Below are 15,530 nucleotides of genomic sequence, written 5' to 3' on the forward strand. Positions count from 1 at the left end.
CCTCTTTCATCATAGAATAATACTTTCCAAGGTTCCATATGAAACAGTTACCCATCTTCCAACAGCCCCATATTGCCTAATAATAATAATAATAATAATAATAATAATAATAATAGGGTGTGTTTTTTTTTTAAGGGTGAAGAATTTTATTCTCTATATTTTGGTTCCTGCTCTGGATTTCTAGAAAAAAAATCCACCTCAAGTATTTCTAAACCCTTTTCAGGACTATAACTTTCTCAAGGCACCTCATTTTAATAATCAATATACAATTCCATTACAAAACCCCCACTAAACATACAGTTCCAACCAGAGTAAAACAGCGAGTTCATAAAATTCATTAAACAGTATGCACATTTACTCGGAAGTAATCTACACTGTTCAATGCTTACTCCAAAAAAAGTCTGCATAAGACTGTAGCCTTAGCATGGATGTAGCCTTTTGCTTACTTACAAAGAAACAAGTGGGGCAGATATTACTGGGGTGCAAAACAAGTACACAGGGAGGTCCAGATTGAGAGCAGCACCAGATCCTGCAGTACCATCTACACCACCATCATAATCATTTCTTATTATTCATTAAATTTGTATACCGCCCTTCATCCAACAATCACAGGGCGGTTCATAGCATAAAATTACAAAATGAGAACACAAAATATGTTCCCTGCTCCCACAAATGTCTGCCCAGAAATACTTCCAGTGCACGCGCACACGCATACGCGCGCACACACACAATGTCTTGAGGTGCATTTCACGACAACAGAGCATGAAAACTGCTGTAGACAACCTCCCGCACTGACTCTCAGGAGTTATGCATCCTTATGAATGACCATGTCAGAGCAGAAAGGCACAATACAATTTGGGTACCATTCAACTTGAGTTTACTCAGCGTACACCCAATGAAATTAATGAAGATTTCCCACTTCATTTCATTAATTTCAATGGCTCTACTCTGAATTAAACTTACATGGCAGGCCACCTCTTGTTCAAGACTGAGTTGAGACTTGTGACCTCGCCAGAAGCTTGGGAATCACTGCCCGTGATATCTTTATTGACTCAAGTTTGTATGTGATGATTTGCGGGGGTGGGTGGGTGGGTTGTGTGGGTTTTTTGGTATCTTGGAAATAGTCAAAACAGAAAAATCATATCATGCGAGCCAGCCCCAAGGGTCAAACTATATGTTACCTCCCACATCCACCCAGCAGACAGGTGGGTGGCACCACCCCGCCTATCAATCACCTGATGTCATCACAGCGCCAGCTGACTGACACCTGCCAAAGTTCACATTAGGTCACGTTAACTTGAAGTTTTGGCAATTTTCTTTGAAGGTACACTTTGCAGGCACTAGAAACGTGCCTTCAAAGGGCTTCCCTGTAACTAACAATCAGCTGATTGATTTTTCTGTGCAGGTGGAAATGATAATAATAATAATAATAATAATAATAATAATAATAATAATAATATTTATACCCCGACCTCCGCAGCCAAGACCGGGCTCAGGGTGGCTAACACCGGATATAAAACAATTGATTAAAATACAGCTTAGAAACAGGATTAAATGCAGCCTCATTTCAATAGAAACTCAAATCAAAAGCTGTTTGGGGAAGAAAATGTCAGATCTTCACCAGGCCAACTATCCAGACTGGTCCTAAATGGGCCAGAAAAAGCCAGAGAAGTCCCCAAATATGAGTTCCATCGCAGAAGGAAAAAGGAAGGAGGGGAAGGGGATCAAGTTGGTTCCAGGCCAAATGCCAGGCGGAATAACTCTGTCTTACAGGCCCTGTGGAAAGAAATCAGATCCTGCAGGGCCCTGGTCTCATGAGACAGAGCGTTCCACCAGGTTGGAGCCAGTGTTGAAAAGGCCCTGGCTCTGGTAGAGACTAATCTGACTTCCTTAGGGCCTGGGACCTCTAGGGTGTTGCTATTTATGGACCTTAAGGTCCTCCATAAATAACTCAGAGAAGCTATGAGCTATGAGCTATGCCATGCAGGGCCACCCAAGATGGACAGGTCATAGTGGAGAGTTTTGACTAAACGTGATCCACCTGGAGAAGGAACTGGCAAGCCACTCCAGTATCCCTGCCAAGAAAACTCCATGGACAAAGACAACAGGCATATAAAAGTTATGACGCTGGAAGATGAGCCCCTCAGGTCGGAAGGCGTCCAACATGCTACTGAGGAAGAGCGGAGGACAAGTACAAGTAGATTCAGAGCTGATGAAGCGGCTGGGCCAAAGCCGAAAGGACGCTCAGTTGCGGATATGCCTGGAAGCGAAAGGAAAGTCCGATGCTGTAAAGAAAAATATTGCATAGGAACCTGGAATGTAAGAACCATGAGTGGAGGTAAGCTGGATGTGGTCAAAAATGAGATGACAAGAATAAATATCGACATCCTGGGCATCAGTGAACTAAAATGGAAGGGAATGGGCGAATTCAGTTCGGATGACTATCATATCTACTACTGTGGGCAAGAATCCTGTAGCAGAAATGGAGTGGCCCTCATAGTCAACAAAAGAGTGGCAAAAGCTGTAATGGGATGCAATCTCAAAAATGACAGAATGATCTCGATACGAATCCAAGGCAGACCTTTTAACATCACAGTAATCCAAGTTTATGCACCAACTACCAGTGCTGAAGAAAATGAAATTGACCAATTCTATGAAGACCTACAACACCTTCTAGAAATGACACCAAAGAAGGATGTTCTTCTCATTACAGGGGACTGGAATGCTAAAGTAGGGAATCAAGAGATAAAAGGAACAACTGGCAAGTTTGGCCTTGGAGTTCAAAATGAAGCAGGGCAAAGGCTAATAGAGTTCTGTCAAGAGAACAAGCTGGTCATCACAAACACTCTATTCCAACAACACAAGAGACGACTCTACACATGGATATCACCAAATGGACAGCATCGAAATCAGATTGATTATATTCTCTGCAGCCAAAGATGGAGAAGCTCTATACAGTCAGCAAAAACAAGACCTGGAGCTGACTGTAACTCAGATCATCAGCTTCTTATAGCAAAATTCCAGCTTAAACTGAAGAAAGTAGGAAAAACCACTGGGCCAGTAAGATACAATCTGAATCAAATCCCTTATGAATACACAGTGGAAGTGAGGAACAGGTTTAAGGATTTAGATTTGGTGGACAGAGTGCCTGAAGAACTATGGATGGAGGCTCGTAACATTATACAGGAGGCAGCAACGAAAACCATCCCAAGGAAAAGGAAATGCAAGAAAGCAAAATGGCTGTCCAACGAGGCCTTACAAATAGCGGAGGAGAGGAGGCAAGCAAAATGCAAGGGAGATAGGGAAAGATACAGGAAACTGAATGCAGATTTCCAAAAAACAGCAAGGAGAGACAAGAGGGTCTTCTTAAATGAGCAATGCAAAGAAATAGAGGAAAACAATAGAATGGGGAAAACCAGAGATCTGTTCAAGAAAATTGGAGATATGAAAGGAACATTTCGTACAAAGATTACCATAATCAAGGACAAAAGTGGTAAGGACCTAACAGAAGCAGAAGACATCAAGAAGAGGTGGCAAGAATACACAGAGGAATTATACCAGAAAGATATGGAGGTCTCGTACACCTCAGGTAGTGTGGTTGCTGGCCTTGAGCCAGACATCCTGGAGAGTGAAGTCAAATGGGCCTTAGAAAGCATTGCTAATAACAAGGCCAGTGGAAGTGATGATATTCCAGCTGAACTGTTTAAAATTTTAAAAGATGATGCTGTTAAGGTGCTACACCCAATATGCCAGCAAGTTTGGAAAACTCAGCAATGGCCAGAGGATTGGAGAAGATCAGTCTACATCCCGATTCCAAAGAAGGGCAGTGCCAAAGAATGCTCCAACTACCGCACAATTGCGCTCATTTCACACGCTAGCAAGGTTATGCTTAAAATTCTACAAGGCAGGCTTAGGCAGTATGTGGACCGAGAACTCCCAGAAGTGCAAGCTGGATTTCGAAGGGGCAGAGGAACCAGAGACCAAATAGCAAACATGCGCTGGATTATGGAGAAAGCTAGAGAGTTCCAGAAAAACGTCTACTTCTGCTTCATTGACTATGCAAAAGCCTTTGACTGTGTCGACCACAGCAAACTATGGCAAGTTCTTAAAGAAATGGGAGTGCCTGATCACCTCATCTGTCTCCTGAGAAATCTCTATGTGGGACAAGAAGCTACAGTTAGAACTGGATATGGAACAACTGATTGGTTCAAAATTGGGAAAGGAGTACGACAAGGTTGTATATTGTCTCCCTGCTTATTTAACTTATATGCAGAATTCATCATGCGAAAGGCTGGACTAGATGAATCCCAAGCCGGAATTAAGATTGCTGGAAGAAATATCAACAACCTCAGATATGCAGATGACACAACCTTAATGGCAGAAAGCGAGGAGGAATTAAAGAACCTTTTAATGAGGGTGAAAGAGGAGAGCGCAAAATATGGTCTGAAGCTCAACATCAAAAAAACCAAGATCATGGCCACTGGTCCCATCACCTCCTGGCAAATAGAAGGGGAAGAAATGGAGGCAGTGAGAGATTTTACTTTCTTGGGCTCCTTGATCACTGCAGATGGTGACAGCAGTCACGAAATTAAAAGACGCCTGCTTCTTGGGAGAAAAGCAATGACAAACCTAGACAGCATCTTAAAAAGCAGAGACATCACCTTGCCGACAAAGGTCCGTATAGTTAAAGCTATGGTTTTCCCAGTAGTGATGTATGGAAGTGAGAGTTGGACCATAAAGAAGGCTGATCGCCGAAGAATTGATGCTTTTGAATTATGGTGCTGGAGGAGACTCTTGAGAGTCCCATGGACTGCAAGAAGACCAAACCTATCCATTCTTAAGGAAATCAGCCCTGAGTGCTCCCTGGAAGGACAGATCGTGAAGCTGAGGCTCCAATACTTTGGCCACCTCATGAGAAGAGAAGAATCCTTGGAAAAGACCCTGATGTTGGGAAAGATTGAGGGCACTAGGAGAAGGGGACGACAGAGGACAAGATGGTTGGACAGTGTTCTCGAAGCTACGAACATGAGTTTGACCAAACTGCGGGAGGCAGTGCGAGACAGGAGTGCCTGGCGTGCTATAGTCCATGGGGTCACGAAGAGTCGGACACGACTAAACGACTAAACAACAACAACAAAGGTCCTCCATGGAGCATACCGGGAGAGGCGGTCCCGTAGGTACGAGGGTCCTAGGCTGCGAAGGGCTTTAAAGGTCAAAACCAGCACCTTAAATCTGACCCTGTACTCCAGCAGCTGGAAAAGCACTGGGTGAATATGCTCCCATGGCAGGGACCCCGTTAGGAGCCTCGCTGGCAGCATTCTGCACCCGCTGGAGTTTCTGGGACCATAGCTGCCAAGTTATCCCTTTTTTAAAGGGATTTTCCCTTATGCTGAATAGGCTTCCTCGCAAGAAAAGGGAAAACTTGGCAGCTATGTCTGGGACAGCTTCAAAGGCAGCCCCGTGTAGAGCGAGTTACAGTAGTCAAGCCTGGAGGTGACCGTTGCATGGATCACTGTGGCCAGGTCGGAGTGGGAGCATTTCCCTCTCTGTAGGGAAGCCCTTTGAAAGAAGCCATTGACCTCAGCTGATCCTCAGTCCTTGCAATGAGCCCTGGGCTGTGCTTTGAAGGCCCAACAATCACCTGCCCCACCACTTAGGTCAGGCGTGTATAATGTCAGGTGACAGGCAGGTGGGTTTAACTGAGCATATGGGCTGGAAGTCCCCGCCTCCCCCAAGCAGGAGAGCCATGACTGGTTGCCCCCCACCCCAAAAAAGAGTTGATCGAAGCAACAGCTCTGCATAGCTGCCAAGTTATCCCTTTTTTAAAGGGATTTTCCCTTATGCTGAATAGGCTTCCTCGCAAGAAAAGGGAAAACTTGGCAGCTATGCAGCTCTGGGATAGAGGGTGTTTATCGCTTCATCACTGCACCGTTTCCCCTGTAGAACAATGTTCCCCAAACTTGGGTCTATATCATCATCCCTGACCACTGGTCCTGCTAGCTAGGGATGATGAGATTTGTAGTCCAAAAACAGCAGGACTCCCAAGTTTGGGAAACACTGCTGTAGAGCCAGCCCTCAAAAGCTACTATTAGTCACATGAGGAAAGAAATATATTGGGTGGCAGTCAACTAAGTTTTACTCAGAGTAGAACCACTAAAAGGAATGAGCACTGACCAAGTTAGGTCTATTAATTCCAGTGGCTCTACCCTAAGTACAATTTAATTGAATACCACCCATTATATACCCATTGTGAGACTAATTTCAATTCAGAGGGAGTTAAGATTGAGAAAATCTGACAGCCAGTGTGGCATAGTGGTTAGCGTTCTGGGCTAGGACTTAGGAGACAGGAGTTCTAAACCCCCGCTCAGCCAGGAAACCCACTGAGTAATTTTGGGCCAGTCACAGTCTCTCAACCTAGCCTACCTCACAGGGCTGTTGTGAGGATAAAACAGGGAGGAAGTTAGAACCATGTATGCCACCTTGAGCTCCTCTGCAGAAACATGGGATGTAAATATAATAAATGAATAAAGAAGACACTTAGGCAAGCATAAACGACACCCAGTCAAGTTCTGAGCGACCTGCACCCACTTTGAAGTAAAAACAAAAAATGTCTGGGGGAACCAGTTATAGCTGTAACACAGAGCTGAGGAACATGTCATAGTTCGAGATGTCATGGGACTACAATTCCTGTCAGGCTCAGCCAGCACAGCTAGTAAGCAAGGCTGATGGGAGTTGTAGTCCAACAACATCTCGAGGGCCAAAAGTTCTCCAGCTCTGCCCTCACATGTGGTTTAGGGTTGTTGACTGAAATCTTTACCCTGGCCTTTGGCATTTGAGATGTGTTTTCAGGGTCCACCCTATTCTTGCGAATGGAATGTGTTTTAACTATTTTTAATTCTGTAGTTTTAAAATTGTTGTGGACCTGCTGGTGAAAGGTGGGTCATAGTAACAACAACAACAACAACAACAACAATAATAATAATAATAATAATAAAAGATTGACTCTCTTCCACTACACAATTCTAGGATCTAGGCTGGAGGCTGTTGATTGATAGGGAACATATTCAAGCCAATCGAAGAAGCAAGTGTAGATTGGGCTGTTACAGTTTACTATTTCTGTTCAAAATAGAAGTGCTTAAAATGTTGTTGACTGGCTCAACCAAACAAACATCACGTTTCATATTTGCTAAACAGAGGAACCGTGCAAAGCAGAAAAAAAAAGTTGTCATGAAAAGAGTATGCTTGTTATGAATCCAATTCACCAGAGCAGCCCTTTGTGTAAAATCTATTGACAGCATGTTTTATCCATGAGAGATTCAGAATAAGATACAATGTATGATTTCCTCTGTTTTGTAGCTTTCAATCTTAAGTGACAAAAATAGAGATTTCTCGCTGTTCTTGACATTTCCCCTTGCAGTTACAAAAACCATCTTTCCCCTCTCCTTCCTATTTTCGTTATTAGCCATTTCTTCCATAATAAAGGTGTCATCAGCCAATTCAGATACAGGACACATGAATTCCCATTTGGAAGTCTGGTGAAGTATCATAGGGACATAGGGAGCTGTCTTATACCAAGTCAGAACATTGGTCCATGTTGCTAAGTATTGTCTACGCTGGCACTAGGGTGCCAGGCAAGGATCTCGTAGGCATACCTGGAGATGCTGAGATGCTCTACCACTGAGCTACCAACCCTTGCGCGATTTTGAAATCAGTGTTACCTTCATTAGTCCGTCCTTTGGTTTCTTTCCCATCGCCTCCGTCTCCCTTGATTGATCCACGTAACCCAAAAAAGCTTGGGGTAGTCGCTTGCCAAAAGGAAGGCATGCAACAGAATGGCCCCCTCACCGCGACTTGAGCTTGTCACATAGGGAACTGCGCAAAGATAGCCATTCTTAGGACGTTTATAACCCCTCAGGAGGAGGAGGAGGAGGAGGAGGAGGAGGAGGGGCACTTGGAAAGAGGCGATGTGGGGAGGGCTGTGGGGAGAGCTTATTTGTGGCCAGGGATGATAGAATTAATCAACTTGAATGTTAATGAAAAACCCAAGCACTCCTTAGTGTTTACCTTCTTTTCCCGGCTGTTAAAATAGGAAAAGTGCAAAGGGCACGGGGACTGCACATCGATAAGCCCACCTAAGTGGGCTGGAATGCTCACTTGCAAGTGTGTCGCACTCTAGACATTCATTCAGAGACAAGGAATTAGAGAGACAAGACGGGTTCTTTATTTCAAAGCACGCAGATTCTGTTTTTCTTTTCACAAGGAACACCCAAAGTGGCTCATGACTGCCACAATTAACCAAAGGACACGTTAACTGTGGGGGTGCCAATCTGAATAAAATATGGGGTGGGGCAGGTAAGCCCCACCTGCATAATTGCACATATGATGCGGTGCATGCACAACATTTGAATGGCAATGCCAATCAACTTTGGTGGGGCCTGGCCCCCTCAAATATTTTATTGGGGGGGATGATGAAGAGCCCTCAGTCCCTAGGAGTGGGCTCCTATGGTTAAATGACAAGTCAACATAAACTGGCAGGAACATAAGGGGTCTCCACAACAGAAAAGGTTCTGCAGGGAGGCGGACATGCCAAGGAAGATGGTTCTATATTAATAAAGTGATAATTTGTTATCCAGCCAGACATTTGTAGTATGCAGGCATTCAGCTTACACAGAACTCCTAACCAGACTGAATGGAATACAACTGCATGTGTAGCTAAGAACTGGCTACCACAGCATTTTGCCTAACAAGTCAAAAAAGCGGTTATAATCTTACACGAAGAGATATCGATCCAATCAAAATAGCATTTTAATAACTCTGTGTTCCCAAAACTGCTGGAGTGCAGAGTTAGTAAAGTATTATGACCAGGGTAATTAAAAATATGTCTCTCAAAATGCATATAGAAAAAAATTCCTATATAGAAAAATAGTATTGTAGATCTAGAAGGGACCCTGAGGATCATCTAGTCCAACCCCCTGCATGGGGAACGAACCTGCAAATTTGGCGTTATCAGCACCACACTCTAACCAACTGAGCTATCTAGAAATGCTACGACCACTGAACTCAGCAGAGCTTACGTCTGAGTAGACATGCAGAGGCTTGCACTATCAGCGTCAAAAAATGTAGCTGCTCCATGAGCCAAACCCATTGATTACGAAGTCCAGCCTCTGGCTAAGTCCATAGTGCACTCTAATAAATTTAATAGAAGATCAAATATTTATGGTAACACCACCCGATGAAGATAATCTCTGTTTGATAACACTCTTCCCAAGTCAGGGAGCAATCCTACTCACAAGAAACAGGCCCAAAGCAAGGCGGTGTAAATTAACATGTATAAACATTACACCAGACCCAAACCCCATTCCTCAGTGGGGTGGCTGCCCTCTGCTCTGCCTAAGCCTGGCAGAGGGGAAACAAACCTTTAAAACAGGGTCCTGTGCCAGGTTTCCAGGTCACATGAATGAACTGAATGGGCTTAGGATTCAACCTGAGCCCCCCTTCTGTGGTCCTGCCCCTGCTGCCACCCCGGAGCATCTCCTTTGCAGGACTTAAGCTGGGCTTGGATCAGCCAGCTTCGGCTGAGCTCCAGCTGAGCCAGAAAAAGCATTCTACAAATGCTAAACCAGGTGAGGGTAGCCATTGTTTCAGAACCCTTGGTGAAGACAGGCTCCAGTGGATTGAGTGGATGAGACCAACAGTTGGTCCAATGGTCAAGAAGGCAATATCTGCATGTGCTGTAGAGAAAAGTGAGGGGCAGATGAGGCTCGTCCACCTGGGAGATGGAAAACTCTGGCTTTAAACCTCTGCTGCCATGTGGGGCATCTTTGGGAGAAGAAAAAGCTAAGGAGTAAAACCTACACAATTCCAGAGTGGAGTTGCTAAGATGGTTGGATGGAGCCTTGTGCCAAACGTATTGCTCTGCTTTTCTGGGAGCGCACCCCAGAAGACATTTTTGGATCTGAACAAGTTGGACGGTATGCACTAGGCGTGGCTCAGTGATCTGGATCCTGGGATGGAGGAAATATGCTGGTGAATCTTCAGCCAAGCCAAAGATGGGGAGTTACAGAGATGTAACCTGGTTCCAGCTCAGCCAGAGATTTGTTGGACCCTAGCCCCACTCATCCTGCCCAATCTTGGTTTAGGATTGTGCCCGTAGTCATGTTCATTAATTCCAGTGGGTCTTCTCTGAGTAAAAGTTAGTAGAAGACCACACATGGTTTACAGAAACAGTTATCAGATTTTACAAATGTATTCGAGTTGCCTAGAACTACGATGTCTAACTGCAGTGGCCGTATTAATACATATTAAATCTATATACTGTAAGTGTATCACTGTGAACAGCATTCAGAATTCTTCTTAGTGCTTTCCCAGTGCATCTTCTTTTTTAGAAGAATCATAGGAAGGCACTATTTTCCTACCAGCTGATCCACTCTTGTTTTCTTGTCTGGGGACACGATTAATCTTTGCAGTACACAATTAGCTACAGGCAATGAGCTTGACTTGGCTCTTCTAGGTCATTAGCACTGATCTGGTCTGGTCTGGCTGGCAGCAGTTTCATTGGTCTCCACCGGCACGATCAAGAATTTTCCACTTTTTTATCTCAGTGACTGGCCATCATGATGAAACACGGCAAGCTTCAGGGAACGCTCCACCTTCCAACCACCTTTCTTAATGGGATGTTGAATCTGTGTTTGGCGCTGTCCTTTGATGAAGTCTCACATGAGTCAAAGAGGATGGAGAAGATACATGATGGATGCCCATACAATAAACATTCCTTTTTTTTTTTTTGAATGGGACACCCACACTCTCCAACCAATGCTGCCTGTCAGGCACTTTCCACATGGCAACAGAATGTGCTTGGCTAAAGACTAATCTTTGCTCTGGTTGGAAGTAAAACTTTAACCTGCAAAGAAAAGTCCACTCCTCCAGTTATGCCAACTGATTTCCCTGGTGCAAAGGAGTTTTTGTCAAAGGGATTAGGATGTTCCATTGCAAAGCATGCATGGTAATCTTGGGAGGGCTGACTCAAGGACTCTTGACGCTGGGATTCTTTTGGCTATATATTCTGCAACTCGTCACCAGTGCCATAATAGTGCATTAGTGGCGGATTTATACCGAGCTGTCCACATGTCGTTCCACTTTACCCATTGTTCTCTGATGCCTCCCCAATGTTATTGCATTAATGCCGCCTGGAGGGGCACTCTTGCAACAAAAGCCAGACCAAATAAATAAATAAACCGGAATATTTGTGATACAAAAAGTTACAGGATTTTGAGCAGTAAGATGCATGGACTGGAAACAAAACCATATGTCCACCCTGAAACTTTTGCAGGCACAAATTGTATGGAAAGTGGAATCGTGTATAAGAAACACCATCAAGGGCACAAATAATCGAGAAGAGGACTGTTTGGAGGTGGCCCCCAGAACTATGTCCTACCAAGTTCAGCGGCACTTACTCCCATGAATGTAAACAAGTCAAACACAGCATGCATCACGTTGCTTGTGCAACAATAGATGTTTTTGTTATTTTACCCACAAGAACATATAAGAAGAGGCTGTTGGATCTAGCCCAACATCCTGTTCTCATGCGACAACCAGATGCCCGCAGGAAGCACACAAGCAGGACCGGAGTGCTAGAGCACCTTTCCTAAGGTTCAAGAACAATATTATTATTATTATTATTATTATTATTATTATTATTATTATTATTATATATCTATTTATACACCAGGATATTATAAATTCTTCTGCAAGGGCCAAACTACCCAAGAGAGCCCTGAAAGTGAATAGTGAGGATGTCTGTTGAACCTCTACTGCAAGAGTGTTCCAGAGCATACATAGGACCAGTGACACCAGATTCCCAACTTCTGGTTGAGGCCAGTTGGGCCTCTGTAAAATGGGGGACAACTTGCAGCACTCTTCCAGATAATCTCAGTGATTGGGCTGGGATATAATGGATCCAGCAGTCCTTAAGGCATCCTTGCCCCACATTGTGGAGTTAGGAGTGTCTACTGCCATGCATGTCTGTGGGCAGGAGCTCTGCTACGCGTCCTACCCTAAGATTTTTGGTGTAAGACAATTTTTCGTTCAAAATTAAAACTATGGGGCTAACTACATGTTATAGTGGTTGGCTCAACTTCATGTTGGGTCCCCACCAAAGGAGGCCCAACCTGGTGCCTTCCCAGTGTTTTGAACTATGACTCCCTTCAACCCCACCCAGCATAGGACTTGGGAGTTCAAAACAGTGCTCTCCTGGATCACATGGTATGTAAGAAGATAGGCATTCCGACTCAGCCAGCTGAGATGCTCCTCCTCAAGCTTATCCTTGAAAGAAGCTGCGATCACAACTCATTCAGCTTCTGGTCTAAATCACTTTACTCCTAAAGAGATGTGGCCAACCTTCTGCAGATTGCTTCTTGTCTCCAGTTGACTAGTTTTAGTATTGGTTGGGCACATGCCAGGTCTTTGTGGTATCGACATTCAGTGTAAAGTCACATTCACATTCTGTACATTCTCAAATGTGTATCTTTGAGCCTCATCGGACAACCACCATTTGATTAGAGTGAACCATTGTTGGAGTTTGCTCCACATTAACCCGATAGCAGAAGGTATAATGGGGTGACTGTTTGCAGCTTTGATTAATCATTCATCTACAAAGACTTGCCTACAGAGTAGTGAAAATTCAGGCTTCTTCCCTCGGGAAATATACATTACATATTGCAGGCTTTAACCCAATATAGAAACCCGACCATTGCTTACAGACTTGGGCATTTCATTATTCAGAAGAGATGCCCTGGTCCAGCTGTTGGGAAGACGGACATTTGCTTGGAGTCTGTAGAACCTAAACAACACCCAGCTTTTCATCACTGGGGGTCTTTCATAGTTTGGCCTGGAAATGCCAGGAACTGAACTGAACCTGGGAGATTTCGCATGCCTGTTATGTGCTCATCAGCTGAGTTGAGGGAGAAGGTCCATGTTTTGATGGTGGTTCTCCATTCCAGCTTCTTTACTTCCTTTTTCAGAAATTAGTTGAAGCCGTTTGCTTCTGCAAGAAGAGACCACATATTGCCTGTAATATGTACTGACAGGTATTTAACTAGTTAATAATATTAGTTTATTACTGTATTAGATACTGCAGAGGAAAACTGAGATTGCACCCAGCCACTACTGGATGTGGACTCCACAGCCAAAGTTTACAGCACAAAATCAAATTAATAGCTTTGATGGCCTTGAGGTGGACTTCATTATTAGCACAAATATTAACTTGGCAGGAAAGCTTGTGATTCAATCTGTACTTGCGATTGGAATTTGATCGCCTTAAATGAGCTCTCTCTCATCTGCTGATTATTAATTCTTGCTACAGTCGGGAAACTACAAGCAATAAACTCGGTTGGATCTGCATGGCCAGGCAGGAGCAATATTTTTTAACTGAGACATGCACTGTGCACAAAGCTCAGGAAGTGGTAATGTTAGAGGCTTTATTCGACTATCGAATTTTTAGCACAGCCGTCTTCCCTTGAATTTGCACTTTATGCAAACTCCTCCTGCCACCATTGCTTACCTGGAACAGTGTATATTTCCTAGGACCTGACTGCAGGAAGAGTGCCTTATTATTTGGAGGTAGGGTTCTTGAAGATGCATTTTTTTTTAAAAAAAAGGATTAGTGTACATGCACGGATAGAGAAACTACAGTTCTTCAGGCTTCACATACATGCCTGTACACACACACTCTCTAGATGTTAAAATTCTGACTGGGAAGGTGGCTGGATCCTGTCTCTGGAGTGTCAATGCACACAAAAATGCCACATGATCAAGAGTTGAATGGGAATCAAAGGTGGATTTAGGGGAGTGTGACAGGTTTGCTTGCTCAGGGTGCTGAGCTGAGAGGGCACCTCAGGGAGCACTGCAATGATAATGCAGAATGGAAGGCAAGAATCCCCTGCCCAGAATTTTGGTGTTGCAGAGAGCGCTGCTGAAATTTAAAAGCCCAAAGTACGCCACAATGGGAATTTCATAGAATCATAGAGTTGGAAGAGACCACAAGGGCCATCCAGTCCAACTCCCTGCCAAGCAGGAAAATCCATCAAAGCATTCCTGACAGATGGCTGTCAAGCATCCGCTTAAAGACCTCCAAAGAAGGAGACTCCACCACACTCCTTGGCAGCAAATTCCACTGTCGAACAGCTCCTATTGTCAGGAAGTTCTTCCTAATGTTTAGGTGGAATCTTTTTCTTGTAGCTTGAATCCATTGCTCCGTGTCCGCTTCTCTGCAGCAGCAGAAAACAACCTTTCACCCTCTTCTATATGACATCCTTTTATATATTTGAACATGGCTATCATATCACCCCTTAACCTTCTCTTCTCCAGGCTAAACATACCCAGCTCCCTAAGCCGTTCCTCATAAGGCATCGTTTCCAGGCCTTTGACCATTTTGGTTGCCCTCCTCTGGACACGTTCCAGCTTGTCAGTATCCTTCTTGAACTGTGGTGCCCAGAACTGGACACAGTACTCCAGGTGAGGTCTGACCAGAGCAGAATACAGTGGTGCTATTACTTCCCTTGATCTAGGTGCTATACTCCTATTGATGCAGCCCAGAATTGCATTGGCTTTTTTAGCTGCTGCATCACACTGTTGACTCATGTCAAGTTTGTGGTCCATCAAGACTCCTAGATCCTTTTCACATGTAGTACTGCTCTCAAGCCAGGTGCACCCATCCTGTATTTGTGCCTTTCATTTTTTTTGCCCAAGTGTAGTACTTTACATTTCTCCTTGTTAAAATTCAACTTGTTTGCTTTGGCCCAGTTGTCCAACCTGTTAAGGTCATTTCATGGCCATGTCATCCAGCTTCCTATTCAGCATCCATAATGCAGGATGTAACTATCACATTCCTGAGGCAGTCGGTGCCATTGTTGAACATCTCCAACTCTTGGGCTGAATGCCATGGCTCAGGTGGTGAGTCGTGCTCCTGATCGGGCTCAGATCACAGCAGTGCTGAGGGACCTGCACTGGCTGCTTATCAGCTACTGACCCGGTTTTAATGTTCTGCTACTTCCATACAAAGCCCTAAATAACTCTGGACAAGGTTACCATCTTTCTCTTCATTGCCCAATAAGGGCACTACGATCAGCTAATGGTACTTGATTAGTTTCCTTGACTCTGGATCCCTTTTAAGCTGCACAACAGCATCCCGGGGCACGTCCCCAGATAAGGACTTTGAAATATTATCTGCCTTGTGCAAGATGTTGTTGGGAAGATTTTAAGCGAATGTCCCCCTGGTGACTCAACGATGGCTTTCGTGTGGCTCCATCGGTGTTGCGAAAATGGCATGAATCAATAGTCATGTGCCTTCACTCGTGGGGTTTCCTCAGCGTGTTAAGGACAGGCCGTATTGTCAGCTGTCATCGCCATGCTCTTATTTCAGCAGGGAGGGATTGGTATGCATGCACTCCTCTTGAGATAGGATTCATCCAGAGCAGCGGCAGGGAACCTCCAGGCCAAATTAGGTCTGGCAAGCCTCCCCATTTGGCCCATGA

General features: G+C 44.4%; 1 protein-coding gene across 1 annotated transcript in view; it reads right to left on the reverse strand.

The window, feature by feature from the left end:
• SLC2A2 (solute carrier family 2 member 2) overlaps positions 1-7,882 on the reverse strand; it is a 31,408-nt gene extending 23,526 nt beyond the window's left edge. The window contains exon 1 of the mRNA XM_035133476.3: positions 7,719-7,882. Within this exon, the coding sequence (XP_034989367.3) occupies positions 7,719-7,751 (33 nt within the window). The 5' untranslated portion in view covers positions 7,752-7,882. The remainder of the gene's footprint in view (positions 1-7,718) is intronic.
• Positions 7,883-15,530: the final 7,648 nt, after the last annotated feature.

This window comes from Zootoca vivipara, chromosome 5 (assembly GCF_965207765.1).
Source record: "Zootoca vivipara chromosome 5, rZooViv2.hap1.1, whole genome shotgun sequence".
NCBI lineage: Eukaryota > Metazoa > Chordata > Lepidosauria > Squamata > Lacertidae > Zootoca > Zootoca vivipara.